This window comes from Betta splendens, chromosome 1 (genome assembly GCF_900634795.4).
Source record: "Betta splendens chromosome 1, fBetSpl5.4, whole genome shotgun sequence".
NCBI classification, from domain to species: domain Eukaryota; kingdom Metazoa; phylum Chordata; class Actinopteri; order Anabantiformes; family Osphronemidae; genus Betta; species Betta splendens.
The window spans coordinates 1,954,669-1,969,457 of record NC_040881.3 but is presented as its reverse complement, the minus strand read 5'-3'; the positions used below and the strand labels follow the sequence as shown (position 1 = coordinate 1,969,457).

The window sequence follows — 14,789 nt, the reverse complement described above, 5'->3', positions numbered from 1 at the left end:
GTGAGCGGCCTGGGAAACACATTGGTCTGCTTCCATGAATACACTAATTTAATCTGATTGAGATTGTTGATGCATTCAGAGGAAAAGGCTAAACGTAGGCTACAGATGAACCGTGACGTATGATGTGAGAGGAAGAGAGAATAAGGTCATTACAGGCCAGAACATAGGTGAATTCAGGTCGTTATAGCGTCACTGTGACCCTGCTTCAGGACAGTACGGCGTCTTCAAGTGATTTTTAAAACTGCAACTTTGTCAGCTGCAAAGTTTAAAAGGTGCAGCTGTTCTTTTATATTAAATAGGCTGATAATAAATTATTTAATTAATTAATTAGGCTCAACCACACAGGGGTTCTTGACTCTCTGGCCTTATTAAGTGCCTTGTATGGGATTATGCCCCGATAAAGCAAATAGGACTCAGTCTGGTTAACTGACCAGCCTGTCAGCATTACAGGCATGTTCCCTTTTTTTAAGAGACTTGGAGGTATTAAACTAAACATGGTGCTGAATTTAGATTTTACTTTATTGATATTCATTGATTGACACTAAAACTCCTTCACCATCCTGCTGTGTTCTCTTATGGAAGTTGTTAAAGGCAGTTTGTTGTTTACTCAGATCCACTGCCACAGTTTTTTGGCAGTGGGCCTGACTAATCTTTGAGTAACACACAGGCCACCTGTCGCATTATACATAAATTCCACAATCTCATAAACACATGGAAACATGTAGCCTACACATTTCTATCTCACTGACGTGGACTTGATTTCTCCATGCACCAAAGTACAGCTAGAAATTCTTCGTCCTGCAACCTATAATCTAGTCAATCACGCCAATTAAAAAACCTGCAGCACACAGGAGTATGATGTCAAAATAGTTCTGGTTGTAACAATAAAAGCATTTCCGGTTGCCTGGCACTCTCTCGTATGTCTATCTGTTGTTTTATGGGTTTGTGTTTAGAAAAGTTGATCTTACTGGTCAGACTTGAACTATGCTCAGTAGCCAGAGTTCTGTCTGCTTACAAACCCTGCATGTGCTTCCATCACGTAGCCGTGGCTCCTTCTCTCTTGTGTGGCACTAACTTAGTATGCAGTTATTGGCAGGCGTGCAGAACTTAGCAAAACACCAGTGGCAATAAACCAAAGAGAGTGGTCGGCACAGTGTAGGGGCCCACATTATTTTGCAAACTGATCCTAGTTTTTTTCTATGCATGTGTTTCCATGTGACCAATTTTATCCACTTAAACAACAATTTTTTAACAAAAATAAAAAAATGTAAAATCTAATAAAGATTATTTGGAAGAAGGCATATTTCTGATATCCAATACTTCAACTGCTGCACAGAAAGATAAACATGAGCAGTGCTAAAAATAAACACATATTCTATTTATACTGTGGAATAATATATATATATATAATAATTATATAAATATACACACTATAATTATGTAAAATAATCTTCCATCCATTATTTACTCGTTTGCACCCAGTTTCTATAAAATGGGACATGTCCGCGTGCGTGGAAAATAACAATCTGGCTCCATGAACACACAAGCCTGAACATCTGGATGGGGGCGCTGTGACAATAAATGCCCAGAGAGCGTGGCGCTATACATCTGACACAGGAGAATTATAGAGTTAATAGTATTTGGCATGACAGGGAGAGAAAGCGGAGAGCGCAGCGCCGTGTCTGAATGCAGTCTCATCCTGTTTAGTATTCACTGTGCGCCGCGCCTGGAGGCCCCGGAGGGCTCACCTGCCCGGAGTCTAGACGCCACAATCCAGACGCGCTATCACGCATTGTTGGACCATACAGTCGCGTCGATCCGCCGCTCCAGGATTAATCGCGGTGTGCGGAGTTCGGCAGGAGGGATTCGGTTCCGCCACAGAAGGGAGAAGACACCCCCGGTGAGTGCGCGAGGCGGTGGGAGGACGGGTGGGTGGGGCAGACGGTCGGGTCGGCTGGGGACGCTGCTGGTCCTGCCTGCCTGCAGCGACGCGTGGGCTGGAAGCGGTAATCCGTTACTCTGTGCGCTGTAATCTGATTACTTGTGTTTTTTTACAATAATATTATAATTGTGAAATTACTCGTTACCTTACAATTTCATGATAATTTATCGCCTTTCTGATGTGATTTACAATAACTTAGAATTAATATCCAGCTGTAAATATATGAAAATAAAAGGAAATAACTAATATGTATATATATTATTATTATAAATGTTTCTTAAATTAACGTTATTTCCAAATGCACTGAAGTCAACTTTCCTGTTATTGCTCATCCCATGCGTCTGTGCCCAGTTATTTTTAGTAATGCTGAGAAAACTATTTGGATATGGAATTTGGGAACGCGTAATCTACGTTCAAGCAGGTGTTTGAAGATTTCGGTGACAAACTTGAGGATCTAATGCGCGATCTTGTGGTCAACACTCAGGGAAACTTCAAATTAGGCCCACGATGGAGGAGATTTGGGCTATTTGGCTAAAGTTTTGACCGCTGTCACTATAATCTGAAAAAAGCAATAATGATGTTTCCATTATTTTAACACAGGTGTGATTTGTTACAATTGTGACAGATTAAATGAGACAACGCAGACTAAATCAGTCTGTCTGTCTGATCGATAACTCTGCGATCTGTCTGCAACCCCTGGGAGACTCCCCCTCCTCTCCCCCTCGATAGCTCTGTGCTCTCCTAGTCGCCTGCATGCGCGCGTGTCAGTATGTGTGTATGCATGAGTCGCGTGCGTGCTCGAGCTGCTGGTTCACAGCCTACAGTCACAATGAATGGCTGCCTGTAGCGAGGCGAAGGGAGACGCTAGACCGCTTCTTCTCCGGCGCCGCTCGTCCTGCGTTCAAACACTTTCCAGCGGAACACGGCCGAGGGGGTGAGTTGGAGCACGGCGGGTCAACGGGACGACGGTTCGGGGCTCGCGGGCTGCGGTCCGAGCCCGAACCGAGCCGCGTTTGGGGGGTGTCGTCTTGAATTCGGATGGGTGCCGATGAGCGGGCAGAGGTGGCGTGCGGTCTGCGGCTGTGCGTCTAACTGCGCCGCGGCGTCGAGGTTCGGCTGTTTTGGCCGCTAAAGTTGTGTTTCGGCCTCGGCGGCGGACGGAGCCGCGAGGAGAGCCCAAACTTTGACCACTTCCCCGGCTTCGCCCGCTCGCCGCCGCGGGCTGCCCCTCGTTCCCTCGGTGAGCGACTCCGCGACTCCTCCGCTGCGCGTTCTCCCGCATTCCTCAACTTTCTCCCAAACTACTCGGCGCTCGTGAACGGGCGCAGTTTTGCGTGTAAACGTGTGAAGTTACGGCACAGCCGCGCGCATTGGGCCGGCGGCGCCGTCCTGTCGGCGGCTCCGGGCGGCCCGCTCGCCACGCCGGATCCCTCCGTGTGTCCCGGGATGACCTGTTGATGTCCTAAAGATGGAGTGCCCGGATCGCGCCTCTCCCCGTGGGAGGAATTCAAGGATAAATGTGACGTGAACGCACGCGTTTCGCCCGGGTTTTGGGCCAAGTGAGCGCAGCCCCGGCGGCCGTCCCGAGTCCGCCTTTCGGCGGAGCTTTTATTTATTCGATGTGATGTATTTGGACGTAGCGACGCGTGTCTGTCCCGCATCGGTAGCGACCATTCGGCCCCAAAAGGAGGAGGGGACGTCGGTGTGAACGGACATCTCACCGCGCTGCCACGCAGAGGAGACCGCTGAATGTTTCATCACCTGCACTATTTTTGTGCCCCGGGATCGTCACGATAAGCGCCCGTGCGCCGGAGGAACGGGCTCGACGCGTACAATAAAAGAGGAGCTTCTCTCTCTTCCGCCGCCGCCTCCCTCCCCGCTCCCCCTCCGCTCACGCACGCACGCACGCACCGGCCCGGGCCAGCCGAGGACTCCCCCACTCCTAGCGGGCATCGAGGCTGGCACTCGGCGGGCACCGACAGCGTCTCCCCGGCGGCGGTCTCGGTCCGGTCCGGTCCGGTTCCTCCCGGCGCGTCCAGCGGCGCGGCGGCGGCGGCCCTGTTGGATCATCCGCTGACATTAACGGATGTCCTCATCTAAGTGCATTCGCGATACATTTGCGTGAAGTTTGAGCGGTGTTCGGCTCCGGGGAGGACCCTCCATCGTCACATTGTGGTTTCACGTCCAGCCGCGAGTGTCGATAAATACTAAACGTTTTTTAAAAGTAAAAGCCGTTGGCGTCTGGGACATAATCCACGTGCTTCAAAGGCGAGTTTTCCAGTGTTTTACTAATTGTAAGTGTTAGCTTTAGCTTTAGCCTGCTACGTGCTAACAGGCCACCTTTAACCTGCCTACACCAGGAAACCGACTGTCTCGTGTTGATCTGAGCCGTTTTCTATTAACACCCATGTAAATGGTCGCTCGGATTTTTCACACGACTGCGTCGGGCTCGTTGCGCCGCGGCTGCAGGCTGTTTGCGGCAGCATGTGGGCTAGTCTGCGGGGAGTAAACAGCGTGAGCGCAGATGCGTTTTAGGAAGTTGCGGAGGACGCGCAGGGTTCAGCGCGGTGCCAGCGCGTGCGTGGGGCCGCGTGGGGCCCGCAGGGGTCAAGTGGGGTGAAGCAGCCCTTTATGCTGCCGGGAAGTTTTTGTGACCTCTCTGACCCGCGAAAGGAAGACGTTTCCGGTGGCCTGTCCTTGAATGACATCTCAATGCTCGTCAGCGCGTTGCTTTCAGAGGAGACCAGCTGTTCTCCTGCTTCAAACTTGCCAAAATATGCGTGAGCATGTAAAATTTTAATGCAGCCACTGGTCTGTTATGAATAACACTTCACTACCTGTTCAGTTGTGCTTCCGTGAGATGCGCGTCTTTAGTTTTGCCCTTGATTACAGAGCGAAATGCTTTGTGTTAGCAGCTCCCTGCTTATTATTCATATGATTGCACATATTTACACCTTGGGGGAGAAAACGCGGGCGTTCACCATCGGCCCCTGAGAAGCTCCACTGGGACACTTGTCAGTTCAGTTGCTCACGGCCAAGGGAAGTGCAGATGTTAAGGGGCACGTCGTCAACATAATGTATTTGTGCTGCTGAGATTTCTTTTCCTCCCAATCAATTCAGGAGGTAAAGCCTGGAACTTTTAATCCCACCTTGTGGCTCTGTAAGTGCACCAGATAGCGTAGCCTGTTTTGACAAACGGTAATCCACAATACCACTGAGATCATGATGTACTAATTAAAGTAGGAGTGATGTAGGCAAACAAATCCTGGCTAAGACCCAAAGTACTTGGAGAAAATATCACTCCACTTCATTTGAATTACATTGATGTAATGCATATTGATCCTTTACATCCACACAGCTGTCAATGTAAGGTACACTGGCAAGCAGGCACCGACTTGGGGATGTCAAAAACGTCATTTTAATGAAATAACTATGAGAAACAAAAGTATAATTCATGTATTGGGCGCTAAGTGTCCTGATATGAAGGGAATGTTTTCAGATCAAATTATACTAAGTGCTCCAAAGCCAATAAACGGTCTGTAATCCTAATTGTTTTTCTCCAGAATCAAATTGCCCAATAAATTAACCTTAATAATATTAAAATGGCAGTTTACATAATTTATATAAATATTAATATGAGGAATGAGGCCGATGGGGTTTTACCTGTAATTAATGTTATTGGGCAACATTTCAAATTCAGGTTGTTGTAAAACAGGGGCCACTGTGAACAGACAACCTTTATTCCATCCTCAGTCCGCTGCTCGGCCTACTACACCCATTTCTATCTAAATTAATTAGTTGCTATAAACTTAAAAATTAATAAGGCTGTAATGATGATGGTCTCTATTCTCAGTGCTACCATTGCGTAGGAGTTAAGCAGGAGCCCAGAAGTGCTCCAGCCCATTATTTTTCAGCTAGGGGAAGTTTGCTGAGCCGGCACCGCGCAGCACCAGCTTCCACTATCTGTTGTTGTTGGCCGAGAAGATCCACCGAAGGAGATGGTGCTTCAAGGAAAAAATCACCTTTAGACGCCCTTATTTAGTTGAATTATTTAGTGCAGACTGGGATTTTAAGTGTCTTGTTTCTAATTAACTTTTTTGTTAACCTTGCTTTGCATAAGCTGGTCTTGTCTACGTTTTGCCCACAAAGACCTTCAGCATAGAGCTCAGTGTTATTGTTCAGTATGTTTACAGGCTTCTGTAACAATGGACGCAGTGAAGATGTCACGCATAGTTTGTTTAGATCTTATAAAAGCTGTCGCCACCCACAACACCTCAAAGGTTCAAGGTGCTGCGGCACAGCAGCGTTCTGCTGATTCTGGATGTGATCGACTCAGCATCGCTGCCTCTTCCACGTGTTGGTGTGAAGCAGGGACTAAAGAGAAAGGCCTTGATATTTAATGGAACAATAACAAAAGCTTGCATTACTGTAGAAATAAAACGTTGTCAACAAACTGAGAATTCAATTGGTCCTGTCAACCACCACAACAAACTAAGCATCATCAGCCAGAATGGACACATCTGTATGTTGTCTCTGCCTCGTTGTTTATCCTTAATTTGTCCATTTTCCCGTGGCGCATTCTGTAGCTCGATTGTCTGTGTGCTTGGTGGGAGTTGTTGCTCTGGGCAGTTTATGCTTATTAGATGAAATGAATTTTAGTGTAAATCTTTCTTTTAGGAGCCACATCCTGGTGGTAGGTGCTGAAGGAGCTGAGCCATCATTATCACTGGTGCTTAGTGTTTGCTTCAGATGTAGGTGGTCAAGGTGATTTTTGTTCTGGCGCTGATTCCAGTTTTATTATGGTTTGCTGCTTTTTATTTCATGCAAGGCCACTTGTGCTGTAAGTATAATGTTCTCCATCTGTAGAGAAAACGGTCCCATTTGAACTTCGTCACGTTGGCCCCTGCTGTAACAGCTGTCGTACTTATTCGGCATTTGCCATTGCTATACGCTGCATCATTGTTAATTTCAGCACAAGGAATAAATAGAAAACCAGGTCTCTTCCATAATTTGCAGGAAAAAACTTGCGACTGCAGTGGAAACTTGCAGAGGAGACTGGACTCTAATTACTCAGTGCTGTGATTGGTGAACGTTTCCCAACTCAGAACCACAAACATTCAACTGTGAATTGATTTTTGTGGAGCTGATTATGTAGATGAATATAGAGTTTGTGATTGTTTTACTGTGGTGCGGTGCTGAGATGATGTCAGAATGCCAAGGCTGCGTTTTGTTCTGTGCATAACAAGCTCCGAATGACTGGAAAGAGTTTTACGTAATTATTTGGATAAAAGTCCCTAATGTTGATAAACCCTTGAAAATGAGCAGGTTGTTCTCTGTCTCGAATCGTTGGTCTGAAATCTTTTCTGGGTTTTAACATTCGGAGGGATAATAAATCTTCAGTTTGGGTTCTTGGTGGTAGCATTAGGTTTGTTTGCATTAAGTCTGAAACATAGAGCTGTGAATGAGCTCACGATGCCCAGCGATGGGGTTCTGTTCGTGATGAATGAGGGTCTGTCTTCCTCTGTCCTGAAACCTGGGGGCTGAATAAATACTATTTCTGAGCTGCGGTTTCGTGTGTTGAGGCATTTATCCTGGAAGTGACTCCAACGTGAGCCATGTGTCGCCTGAACAACAAATGCAATGCAAACGACTTGCATACGTTTCCTGTCCTACAGTAGTTATTGTAACTGATCCAGTTTCAGTCTTGGAGTCATATCCTACGTACTGTTGACTTATTGACCTCTGGGCTCGTGCTGCTTCATCATCAGCGTGGGTGAGGATATGTGCTGGTGATGCAGGAAGCTGCTGTTTAGGCTACTAGGTCACGTCTGCCAGATTAATCAGCTTTGTATCGTTTCCTATTAGTGGTTTGGTTTGTGTTGGGTTGGAGCCAATCGTTTTCTGTTTGCGCTTCCCCTGTTCATACACGGCAGTAGTTTAATGCTTTTACTGCATCTATAGAAAGCTGCATGAAGGGTCCACTTAAAAGCGATGCCATCAGCCTTGAGAAAATAGTTTGGGAGATTGATTCCTTGTTTGTTTGTTTGTTGCCAGTTTGACAGTTTCCTCCACTTTTGATCACAGGCTTCTTTGTTGGATGGTGACGAAGACGAGTGAAATAGATGAGTTATGTAAGCGGCTGTGTTTTGACTGAGAAGGAGCGACAAGAAAATAACAAAGTAGGGCAAAAACCACCAACAGTTTATTAACTGTGAATTAGATGTAATGAAACAGTCTTGTTTTTTTTTTGTTTTTTTTTAAGAGAAAGACGGCTTATGTAACTGTCGCTGGTGGCCCCAAATTCTCTTTCATTTCAAGTTCATTTTGAACTCACTTTTGAATTAAAGTTGTTTACCAAATACTTAATTCATTAATCATCATACACTTTACTTACCCTGTTCTGTGTTTTGAAGTTTCCTCCGTGCTCATTTCTGTCTTTTGCCTCTTTTTACATCTTCTCGTCCTCTCTCGCTGTTTTTCTGGTCTCGCGGCTCTGTTTGTTTTCTCGTCTACCGTCCCGCTGCCTGGTCTCCATCCTTTGTCATGTGTCTGTTACTGACCTTCCCCTTCCTTCCGTGGCGCCTCTAACCTGTCCCGTGGTTTCTTGCAGACCCTGTGGTGCTGGGCAGAGCGTTATGGCTCAGACGCTGCAGATGGCGATCCCTAACTTTGGCAACAATGTCCTGGAGTGTCTGAACGAGCAGCGGCTGCAGGGCCTCTACTGTGATGTCTCTGTGGTCGTCAAGGGACATGCCTTCAAGGTCTGATTGCAAGGAACTCTATTTAGACAGGACCACTTGAGAAAGGTTTAAAGAAGCCATGAGCTTGAATAATGCCTGAGGTGATGAGCACAGTTGAAGGTTTTTGTGTTAGTTTGATCTTTTTTCTATGATTAGCTTCAGTGTAAGTGTTTGTTTAGTCAAAATGTATTGATCATCCAAAGAAGAAATGTGTGATGTCAAAGGTTGGGGGTCTTGACACAGCTCTCAGCACAGGTGCAAACTGTGTAAGCAGTAAAATGGGTAATAGGCTAATTCTACAGTTCTTTCATGATGTGCATTGCTTCTCAGTAAATATATTTGTCCCATTCCTTACCGCGTCCTGCTGTTGACGCCTCAGGCCCACCGTGCCGTGCTGGCAGCCAGCAGTTCGTACTTCCGGGACCTGTTCAACGCCGGGGGGAAGAGCTCGGTGGTGGAGCTGCCCCCGGCTGTGCAGCCGCAGAGCTTCCAGCAGATCCTGGCCTTCTGCTACACAGGACGCCTCAGCATGAACGTTGGAGACCAATTCCTGCTCATGTACACCGCCGGCTTCCTTCAGATCCAGCAGATTATGGAGAAAGGCACAGAATTCTTCCTTAAGGTAACCTCATAATGAAGAATTAGTCCAGGCGCTTGGCACAGACTTAGATTAATCCAAATTTAAAATACCGAACTATGCTTTAAGTGTCACGTCTGTCAGGTTTTAAAATGCTGTTTAATATCATCTTAACTGTAAAAGCCACTTTCCTGTGCTGTCGCCCTCATGACAACTTGTGAATCAAAAATAATTGAAACACTATACTGACATTACAGGTTCCCGCCATAGTAGCCACTGATCTGATTAGACTCAAAGTGCTTCATGCATAAATCTGCACGTTAATCAGCAAAACTGGTTTCCCCGAGAGCTGGGACGACACCAGACACACACTATGCATTACAGCATGTGAGGTGTGGTTTGTGTTCAAAGAGGACAGGGTTTGAGCCACGTTTCTGGTTCTCTTCTGTTTTGTATGTAGCAAACAATGAAAGAATATTCAGAACATGACTTTTATGCTGGAACAGAAGTAGCTAAATTTGTACCAAACAGTCTAGATTTGTCTGAGAAACAGGTTCATGTAAAAGACAACATCCATAGTTCACGCTCATCATTCCTGTACGTTGCTTTCAATATGTAAAAATAAATTAAATTCAAGGCTAAATACAAAAATGGATTGATTGAATTGACTACATCTGCATGTTTGCTTTGTGTCACCGCTCCAGGTCTCCTCCCCGAGCTGCGACTCCCAGGGTCTCCACACCGAGGAGACCCCGCCCTCCGAGCCTCAGAGCCCCGTCACTCAGACAGTCGGAGGGGGCGGAGCCGGCGTTGTTGCCACGGCGGCAGCAAGGCCCAACTCCTGTCTGACGCCCCTTCCCCTGGTGTCCAAGGTGAAGACGGAACAGACGGCCACCACGCCACAGCCCACCCCTCAGCCTCTACAGGTGGGCTCTGAGATGCAGTAATTAACAGCATCAAGGTTGTTTTTTTTAATGATTTTGAACTTTATAAAGTGATTTGAGAAAAAAGGTTAAAAGTGCAGCCTGAGTGGGTGTTTCAACGTTCTGAAAAGGCTTTGATAGGCCACAAAACATCCTTTTAGTTGTAACATCCTCTACAATTATTAAACACTGTGCATCCATATTTTTATGGACGATTCCCTGAAGGTTAAATATAAAATATAGCAAAGACAGTGTCAAAGCTTTCAGACCAAAGCAGAAACTCAGGGTCCAAAGAGCCATAATATTAAGAGGCAGGTGTGGTTTGTTTTTGTGGTTTCCTTTGATGGAGTTTTTCTTGTGCAGCAGAGAGAACTGATTTTGGTTCAATTTATGAAAGCAAATACTCAAATAATGTTTAGAAGTGCATGTAGTGCTTTATTTAAGATACTGTGGAGTCTGTGAAGGTTGAAAATTGAGTCTTAGGGTGAAATGTGCCACCTCACTCTTGTAGAGGTCTGTAAATGTGGATTCAGTAAAATCATGTGTCGCCTGCTCAGAAATAGCTTCCATGTGATGTCAGGTGCTGATCTGCATATCGGCGTGTTTGCCACAGTCCTCACACTTGGAATACTGAGCTAATCTGTGGAAGCAGTCTTATCATCACATTGTTTGTCTTGCAAAGAGACTCAGATGCACTTTTTTGAAATCATTGCCTCTGGTAACTTCCCCCTCTGCTCATCGGAAATATTGTTAAAAGTTACACTTTTTAGTCACAATGCATGCATTTGTTTCACCGGGATCTGGCATTTAACCTTTAGGATTATTGCCGCTCTCTGCTCTTTGGTGAAGGTTGAGCAGGATTGGGCAGATTCTGGTTCTGCTTATCTAATAGTCAAGTTAATTCCTGGTTAATTTGTCGATCCCTCTGCTTATTTATTTCTGTTTTAATAGAAGTCAAATATTTTCCAATATTCATTTGAGACCTTGTCTATAATGTGCTAGATTTTAATTTGGCTTAAGATACTGAAGAGCCTCATTCCATGTGCAGGTGATGTGCTGCAGACTGGAGCTGTGTAAATTAATTTCTTTTTGATTGTCAGGTGGAAGTCAGCTGGTAATTAATTTTGTCCTCTCCTGAGCAGGAGGGCTCTCCCTACTCTGTGGTCTGCACCCCTGTGGCCAAACGTCTGTGGGAGGGGGGCAACCGCGACGGGGGCGGGGGGTGTGGTGGAGGTGGAGGAGGTGGGATGAGGAAGGCTGCACGCTACTCTTCCTCCTCTTCTTCCTCCTCGTGCTCCAACAACACTACCCAGGAGGCCTCTGTGCGCGGCCCCCCGGCCAACGCTACGATGGGAGGCGGCGCCTCTGGAGTGGGAGGAGCCTCACTCAACAGCAACCACAACAACAATAACAACAACAATGGTGGCACCTCGGAGGGCACGAGCCCTGGCACGCTGAGCATGTACACCAGCGACTCGCCCATCAGTTACCACGACGACGAGGAAGAGGACGATATAGCGGACGAGAGCGCTGAGGAGCAGTACAGGCAGATCTGCAATATGTACACCATGTACAGCATGCTGAACGCCGGAGCAGCAGGTGAGCCCACGTCAGGGTTCATCTCACTGAAAGATTGTTTATTCAAACTCAGGAGCTCGGGATGTTAAAGAGAATGAAAAGTTCACAACGTTCAAAGTGCTGAAAGTTGTGCTTTCTGCTTCAAGCTTATGAATTGTTTATAGTTTATTTAATCAGAAGCTTCAGGACGATCAGATGGCTGTTTGAAATTCAGTATTCAAAACACTGCAACCACATTTTATTCACCAAGTGTGTTGAAGTAAGACTCTGAAGCTCCAGGTTTGATTTGAAAACCATCTTTCAGGTCCCTTATCTGCATTCACTCTCATCTGACCTCGAAAGAGAATTATAAGAGTTTAACTTAACTTCCATTGTGTAACTCTGACTGAAGTTTGAATGAATACACTTCAGGGTGTGCACCAAAGGAATTTAATGCATGAATGGAGGCCAAGAAGCACAGAGTCCAATGTGGAGCGTGATTGTCTCTGTTGCGACACATTTTGCATGAATAATCTCACTTCTATTCATATTTACATGTTGAAACATGCTAATGTTGGGGTTACATCATTTTACTATGAAGATGTTGTTGTAATCACCCATCGGTAATTTGAATAGAACTCAAATGCTCTTTGTGCTGCTCAGCCAGTCAGAAAAACACGGTTAATGTTGCGTCACAGTATTTGGAGATTTTGGAATCAGCCAAAATAGTTCATTTTGTAAAATGTGTTTAGGTGAGTCATTTATGTTTAGCATAGCCGCTATTTAAATGACAGTCAGTCCTCATTGTGGCCTTCGTGTCCTCCCAGTGGTTGGGGAGCGGGTGGAGGCGCTTCCAGACTTGGCCCCAGACTCGGGTGGGGGGCGGGGGGGCAGAGCTGGCCGGTCCCGGCAGGACCTGGCCTCGTTGCCCGCTGAGCTCATCAGCCAGATCGGAAACCGCTGCCATCCGAAGCTGTACGAGGAGGGCGACCCGGCCGAGAAGCTGGAGCTGGTGAGCGGCACCTCCGTCTTCATATCCCGCGCTCAGCTCATGAACTGCCACGTCAGCGCCGGCACTCGCCACAAAGTGCTGCTGAGACGCCTGCTGGCTGCCTTCTTTGACAGGTCAGTGTCCGTGCTGTAGCTGCCAACATTTGGTTTGTTAGCTGCAGGGCCGGTAGGTACAGTCTAGAGCTGCTGAGGCCCCAAGCTGCTGCAGGCCTCAGGCATCAATTATAGCTCAGCTCAAAAAAAAAAAAAAAAAAAAAAAAAATTATAGCTCAGGTCGGCTACACTAAGAAGAGTTTATAATTAAGTACATTAATGAGGGTTCCTGCTATAGTGGGTCTGTAATCTTAGTCCTACTGAGTAGCAGTAGTATTGCAGAATATTATTAACAGTTCTTTTTTTCCATCATTGTTTGTTTTTTATAGATCTTTGCTTCACCTTTGGTATTAAGCCATTTGTATCGGCTTCCACTGTGTCTTATTGCATGTGGTAGCTGCCTGTGTTTTCGGTAGAAGAGAACTTGATGTGACTCGTGTGTCTGTTGTCAGGAGCACTCTGGCTAACAGCTGTGGAACCGGCATCCGCTCTTCAACCAACGATCCCAGCCGTAAACCCCTGGACAACAGAGTGCTGCATGCGGTCAAATGTGAGTCACGCACACACGCACACACACACACACACACGGTCTCTACTACAGCACTGCCGCTGTGAAATGTGCATATTAATCGTCTTCCTCATCGTCATCCAGGTATTGGAAGCTCGTAGGTACGGTGCCTTTCAGAATAAAGCATAAAGCAAACATACAAGTGGAACAGGTCTTTTAATGGAGGCGACGGTCCGCTTACTCCTCCAAAGGCAGGTTCCATCATTTATACAAGTGTGTCAGGTCTTAATGACCCTCAAGACTTAAGAGGAGCTCAGCGTGTAAAACCTGAGACTCTGCTCGGATGGATGGACCCTGTCAACTGAGAGGCAGAGTCAAGAGCCGTGTCTGGTTGTCACCTTCAGCTTACACTTTGTCCTTCTCTCGTCTCCTCTTCCGCAGTCTACTGCCAGAACTTTGCACCGAGCTTCAAGGAGAGCGAGATGAACGCCATCGCGGCCGACATGTGCACCAACGCCCGCCGCGTCGTGCGTAAGAGCTGGATCCCCAAGCTGAAGCTGCTGATGGCCGACAGCGACGCCTACTCCGCCTTCCTGGCCGACAGCGTGAAGATGGAGGCGGACGCGCTGGGGGCGGAGCAAGGCTTCGACCCCGCCTCCCTGGAAGCCGTGGCAGCGGCCGCCAACAGTAACGAGACGGGAGGAGCCACGCCGGCAGACGTGCTCCACGGCGCAGGAGGAGACGGCAGCACTTTGTTTTAAGTGAGTGGACGGACGGACGGACGGACGGATCGGTGGAGGAAAGATGGCTCCTCCCCCAGCTCCTCCCCCGGCTGCCATGTGCTGGGTTCCTTCTCTCACTTCTGTCATCCATTGGTTTTGCTTTCATCCCTGGTTCGTCCACTTTTCCCTCTTTACCCAGAATGCCCCATTCAGGTTGTTCCTCCTTCTTACTCATATGGAGAGAGGTAGCAGAGGGAGGAGGTTGACCAGTTCCCCCCCGACCTCTTTCTTTCTCTGCCACCTTTCCACACCTGACTGTCTGCCTTTGCTTGTAATGGTTTAAGTGTGGCTGTTTTCCTCATCGTAATCAGACATTCCCTGGGGGGGGGGGTTAATCATGTAACGTTTCATCCCCAAACTCCGGAAACACTGTTGTTTTTATATGAATGTAAGGCAAAGCATGGGTTATTGTCAATGGAGTGAGATTGTACTGAGCTGGTTTTGGTTCGTCATTAGTCTGTGTTGCTTTATTTTACCTGGACAACCAGATGACGGCTTCTCTGAGAGGCTTTGGATGATGAGGTCATTGGTATGTCTATTGGCGAGGTTTATGATGGACCCCACCAGCCCTGTTTTTTTGACCCCGTTGGACTCCATCGATCGTTGCTGGTGGTGGTGACAAACGGGGAGGAGTCATTTGCCTTTGGACCCTTAAA

At 47.0% G+C, this 14,789-nt stretch overlaps 1 protein-coding gene across 4 annotated transcripts in view; it reads left to right on the top strand.

Annotated features, from left to right (window-relative positions):
* Positions 1 to 1,578: 1,578 nt before the first annotated feature.
* The window catches only part of nacc1b (nucleus accumbens associated 1, BEN and BTB (POZ) domain containing b), a 13,501-nt gene continuing 290 nt past the window's right edge, over positions 1,579 to 14,789 (top strand). The window contains exons 1-8 of one of the 4 annotated variants that reach the window (XM_029142603.3): positions 1,579 to 1,900; positions 8,553 to 8,703; positions 9,062 to 9,304; positions 9,964 to 10,185; positions 11,325 to 11,781; positions 12,567 to 12,864; positions 13,296 to 13,393; positions 13,793 to 14,789. The exon at positions 13,793 to 14,789 is cut by the window's right edge and continues 290 nt beyond it. In XM_029142603.3, the coding sequence (XP_028998436.1) occupies positions 8,578 to 8,703; positions 9,062 to 9,304; positions 9,964 to 10,185; positions 11,325 to 11,781; positions 12,567 to 12,864; positions 13,296 to 13,393; positions 13,793 to 14,112 (1,764 nt within the window). In that variant the 5' untranslated portion in view covers positions 1,579 to 1,900; positions 8,553 to 8,577 and the 3' untranslated portion in view covers positions 14,113 to 14,789. Of the gene's footprint in view, positions 1,901 to 2,700; positions 2,877 to 2,972; positions 4,237 to 8,552; positions 8,704 to 9,061; positions 9,305 to 9,963; positions 10,186 to 11,324; positions 11,782 to 12,566; positions 12,865 to 13,295; positions 13,394 to 13,792 lie in introns of those variants that run through there. The other 3 variants (XM_029142596.3, XM_029142607.3, XM_029142599.3) reach the window with 3 other exon arrangements.